General features: G+C 53.2%; 1 protein-coding gene across 1 annotated transcript; it reads right to left on the minus strand.

The window, feature by feature from the left end:
- Positions 1 to 3,678: 3,678 nt before the first annotated feature.
- TMEM250 (transmembrane protein 250) lies at positions 3,679 to 4,179 on the minus strand. Its single transcript, XM_015824353.1, has one exon. It carries the CDS (start codon positions 4,177 to 4,179, stop codon positions 3,760 to 3,762), a length of 420 nt encoding a protein of 139 aa, XP_015679839.1. The 3' UTR covers positions 3,679 to 3,759.
- Positions 4,180 to 5,528: the final 1,349 nt, after the last annotated feature.

The following is a 5,528-nucleotide window of genomic DNA, read 5'->3' on the forward strand; positions in this document are numbered from 1 at the left end:
CAGGAAGGAGATAAAACGCCAAGGAAACAAAATGGGCATCATTAACTCGGCGCAGCCGGAATGAAAAGAGCACAAGGTTTTACCGCCGCCTCGGCTTCGCCTGGCAACCAAACGTCCAGATAAACATGTATTTAAAAAGTGCAAGGCAGAAGAGAGTGGAAAATTATAGGCCTGCAGGGCTGGAGGCTGGAGGGGGGGGGGAGAGGGATGATTCGGTGTCCAGACTGATAACAAAACCCCATCACCTGCCCAGTGTCTGCAGGAGATAATGGCCTGAGCGTCCAGCCTCGCTCGGAGTCCAGCTTCCAGGAACGGGGGCCGTAAACTGGGACAGGAACAAAGAGCCTCAGAGAGCTGCATCCCCCCGCCTCCCCCCCCCCAGCCTCTGGCCCTGCTCCAGGCAGCTAAACAACCCTCTCCAGCCTCCTTGGCCACAAGATGCAACAAACGCTGAACAAACAGGCCGTGGAGAACCGGTGCCAGCTCCCTCCTTGGTCCCACAGACCACGTGCCCCAGGGACGGGCGATCACCAAGGTCACCCAAACAGCAGGACTCGGCCCAGCGCCTGCCAGGCGGGGCCCCCGGGTCCTGCCCCCTCAGCAAACAGCAGCAAAGGTCCGTGCCTGGGGCTGCATGGATCAGTTCCCCCCCCTCCCCAAAGAAAGCCACAGGGAGATGGGAAGGAGAACACTGCCTCCTGCACCAGCGAGAGCCTTCCAAGTCATCCTCTTGCTGGCTTTCTCGGTGATTAAGGAGGAACTGGACTCTGCTCAGAAAAAAAAGAAAGAAATTAAAGGGGGGGGAATGGGTGGGGAGGTGCACTTTTGCAGCAGAGGAGGACTGCACCTCAGGCAGTTTTGCCGATCCGGTGTCAGAGGCGTGCAGAAAAAAGGAGACACGGCAATCTCTCCCCCCCCCTTCCTTATTCTCAAAGCTTCTTGGATATCACTGCACTGTGGCCATCAGCATTAACATGAATTATGGTGCAGGCTGAGCACAGGAGGGGAGGGGAGGGGGAGCAGGGAGGAAAGAAAACTCTGCTGTGGCCGCAGTCGGCTGGAATCCAAGGGAAGGACCCACTCCTATCCGGTGCCATTTTCTGCCCCTCGCCTGCAAGGGCTGCCAGCCTCTTCCCCCTCCAATTCCAAATGTCCTCACACCCCCCCCCCCGGCCTTAAGTGCCGGCAGATCCCTGATCTGCATCGTCCCAAATTTGCTGCACCGGCCCACAACACATGTGGAAGAGAACGCCTGGCTATTGATTTTGGAAATGGAAAGCCAGCCAAACTGCCAAACGCTCTGCCTCCCCTCCGGACCCCCAATTACTTTCAAGAACAAGACGGGAGGAGGGCAGCCTCAAGGTTCCCCCCCACACACGCGTCCCCTGGTGGGAACAAGGAGCCTGGTTCGCAGCGGGATGTGTTTATTCTGCACACCAGCCAAAGCCTGCGATTGCACCCAGCAGAAACGGGGCTGCTGCATAGCGGCAAGGCGGCTGCCGCTGCTGTGTTACGCAGACCTGGGAGGCTCAATGTCACGGCTTGGCAGGCAGAGGCTGATGCCGCCCTCCAGGCCCACCTCTGCCTGGAGCTGCTGTGCGGCGCTTCCAGTGCAGCCGGGCCGAACCCAGCATTACGCCGGCCACATTAAGCTAGCAGGAGTTCTTCCTGGGCAGGTGAGCTCAGCCAGAGGGCTGAATTCGGGAGAGGGAGTGAGGAGAGCCCTGCAAGGGCAATGCAGATACAGGACACTGCATTGGATCACCCTCTCCTCCAAGGAGTGGGGGGGGGAGGGAAGATTTGAGAGAAGATTGCATGATAAGTCAGATCCCAGCAAGTCTCTCCCTCTGTTCCTTTTAGGGCAAAGTTTCCCAGTCTTGAGAATGTCCAAGAGGGAGAACTTCCACTCCCAGGATTCCCTGGCCAGCTTGACCATCAATGAGAATTGAAGTCCACACAGGCTGGCTGGGGAATTCTGGAAATTAAAATCCACACCTACTGGCTGGGGAATTCTGGACGTTTGTGTGCATAGATAGATGAGAGAGAGGGAAGATAGATAAATAGGTAGGTAGGTAGATAGATAGATAGATGATAGATAGATGATAGATAGATAGATAGATAGATAGATAGATAGATAGATAGATAGATAGATAGATAGATAGATAGATAGATAGATAGATAGATAGATAGATAGATAGAGATGCACCACATGGTGGTCTAATGTGAAGAGGCTCACCTACCACTGGGAAGGTTGGCAGTTCAATCCTAGGTAATGGCAGATTTTCTGTCTCTGGTCGCAAAGAACAAATATCTGCTGTGAACTCCACGTAGGCGTCAGGAAGGGCATCCAGCCAGCAAACGCTCAGCTCCATCCAGTCGACCTGACTCTACCCCGAATTAAGGGATTCCAGGGTCGTAAAAAGGGAGCACATACACACATATATTCATATTTCCTAGCTTCACCTCTGGGAGGTGAAGTTGAAGTCCCAGACTGGACATGCATATGCAAAATGATTTCCTGCCACAACATGGATGCCAAAGAAGGCCTACTGGGATGCCCCAGGGGCAACCCATACATGCATTGTCCTTATTTTGACCCCCAGGCCACAATCGGAGGGATTCTGCGGATGGGCTGAAAGCGAGGAATGGTAGATTACCAAAGTCCCCCCCCCCCCCCGAAGGCAGTTTTTGCTCAGGGCCCTTGGTTAGGCTCAAAAGGTTCTCATCTGTACTTCAGCCTGGTGTGGGACCTCAGTTGTGGCTTCAGAAAGTTGTTAAGACGCAATACGGTTCCCAACCACCCTGCTTTATTAACCCAGGCTGAAGGATAAGTGAGTTGCGTGTAAATCCAGCTATTAAATTCTGGGCAAAAATAAGATCTGAACCTGGCACATTCTAACTCACAGCCCGATCATTTCTCTCCCATATTACACCGGTTCCAGCATCCTTCAGTTTGAACACATAAACAATTGCAACTTTCAAAAGTCTGTGCATTGTGTGAATGGGAAGACAGACAGACTAAGACAAAAACAGCTGAAAACCCCTGTTTATCCATTTTTTTTACTCCTTATTCTTATTACTGACTGGGGGGGGGAATCAGCCCACAGTCTTCAGCCTGAAGTGCACAAGGGGGACATAAAGGCAGCACAAGCCCTACTGTACAAGACACGGACACACACAAGCCTGGCAGCAGCGCCCACGTCTCCTTTGAATGGTAAACTTGGATGCTGCTTGCCAGCAACTGCGAAATGAAACAAGGCAACTGAAGAACAAGTTAACATTATTACTAGGCTTTTTTTTGGGGGGGGGGAGAAGGAAGGGATGTGGTGAGAAGGAGAGAGGTTTCTAGAAACACATTCGATGAACAAAAATATCCCAGATATAAATGAACAAAGATGATCGACCCAACAAGAACTCAAGAGAAGATTTCCGAACACTCAAAACCAGAAGGAAACAAATGCAGGGCCCATGAAGATGAGGCAGTTGGGGGGGGGGGGGAAGAGAGGAGAAACTGCAACATTTGGTGCCAATCAATCTTCCAGAGCAGCGTCATCCTTCCCTGACTTTTGCAAGGTGATCAGAAGAGTCAGTCTGCTTTCTCTCTAACCTGCCTTTGTCCTAAGCAAGCTGACCCAGAGTGACGGAGGAGAGACACACAGAGAGAGAGAGAGAGGTTACAGGAGGAGAGTGGAGGATCAGAGATGGACCTGACCCCCCAGGCCAAGGGTCAGCCTGCCTCTGGCTCTCCCCCACCTTTATTTACATATCGACAAACACCATGAAGCACCAGCCCAGCCCACCCACCAGCAGCATGGTGACGTGAATGGCGTAGATGAGCAATTCGTTGACCAGGCTAAAGTCCACCCGCCGCCTTCCCATCAGCAGCAGGACAATAGAGAGTTTGTATTGGAAGCGGAGAAAGAACCGGATGCTGAGGTACTGGAGGCAAAACAAGGCCGCCAGCGCCACCCAGAGGACGGAGGTAAACAGGCTGCAGCTGAAGTACAGCAGGAAGCGGATCACCCCGTACATCCAGCGGGACTTCAGGTAGATGTCAAAGTTGTTGTACTTGGTGCGCACCAAGGGGGTGGTCCGGACTGGCCCGCAGGCCGAATGCAGGCAGGTCGTGTGGGGCCCGTGGAAAGAGCGAACCCGCCGTGGGATAGGGATGACAGGCATCAGGCAAGCCAAGTTTTTACAGGACTGGAGAGCCAGGCTGGCCGGGGGTGGCCCCGACCGCTTCCGCGAAGAAGATGGGAGGGGAGGCCAGCGAGCCAGGAGGGTGAACACGGCCTGGACGTGCCAAGACGGAAGCTGCCTGCAGGAAGGAAGAGAAGGAGAGCTGGGTTGAAGGAAAGGGAGAGAAGGCCAGGTGGCCCTGAAGTGAAGACGTGAGCCTGCTACTCCCTGGGTGGCTGCCAGGCACTGGATCCACGAGGAAATCAACCTGGGTTAATTATTGGGACCTGGAAGGCCACGATGGCTGCAAGGGGTTAAAATATGTCCCTGTTGCAAGCGATGCATTTGCTCACAGTCTAGAGCAGGGGTCTTCAGCCTTGGCAACTTTAAGACTGGGACTTCAACTCCCAGAATTCCTCAGCCAGTCATGCTTAAAGCTGCCAGAGTTTGGAGACCACCGGTCAAGAGCAAAGGGCCGCAGGGACTGGCTGGAGGGAAATAAATTAAGAGGAGAGGTTAGAGTCAGGAAAAGAAAGACGGAAGTACAAGTAAGGCACTCACTCGTTCAGCATCTCAGACCAAGTCACCACCTGTTGAGGTGGGGAGTTCCAAGGGACCAGCAAAGGTTCGGGAGAAGAAAATAACCGAACGTCGATGAACTGTGTCTTCCAGGCAGCTGGGCAGGAGGGAACGAAGGCGCAGAAAAAGACGTGGGCAATCGGACGGAGGAGAGGGGAGTGAAGGTGGCGGGGAGGGCGGCCCCTTCCTTTCTAGCAGGTTCTGCACCTGCCCACTGTCAGCCCTGTGAGGTAGTCCCCGCATGAAACTCACCAACTGTGAGTGCTAACACTACCTTTACTTTAAAGGAACTTGCAAGGGTGAAAGTCCTTCTCCTCTCCTCTCCTTCTGCCTTCCCAAAAACCAGGGAAGAGAATAGAATAGAGCTGGAAGGGACCTTGGAGGTCTTCTAGTCCAGCCCCTGCTCGAGCAGAAGAACTTACATCATTCCAGACAAGTGACTGTCCGGCCTCTCCTTAAAAACCTCCAGGGAGGCTTCCGAGGCTCCACTTCTTGTTCCCGTGCTGGGCTAAGACGACACTCTGGCCTGGTCGTTCTCTGACCGCCTCTTCCTCCCGTCTCCCAAGGTCACTTCGCCCCTTATGTATTTCCCAAAACAGTTCCCGCTTTTTGCCTCTGAATAACAGCCTAACAGCTCGATGTTGGTCAAGTCGTGGCTTAGATACAGTCTCGTAATTTTTAGCTTATACCCTGGTTTTATTATTTTTATAAACCACCCAAGGCAGTGAACGTGTACATAATATGCCCTCCTCCTTCCTCCTCCTATTTTC

This window comes from Protobothrops mucrosquamatus, unplaced genomic scaffold (assembly GCF_001527695.2).
Source record: "Protobothrops mucrosquamatus isolate PMUCROS unplaced genomic scaffold, P.Mucros_1.0 scaffold2208, whole genome shotgun sequence".
NCBI classification, from domain to species: Eukaryota; Metazoa; Chordata; class Lepidosauria; order Squamata; family Viperidae; genus Protobothrops; species Protobothrops mucrosquamatus.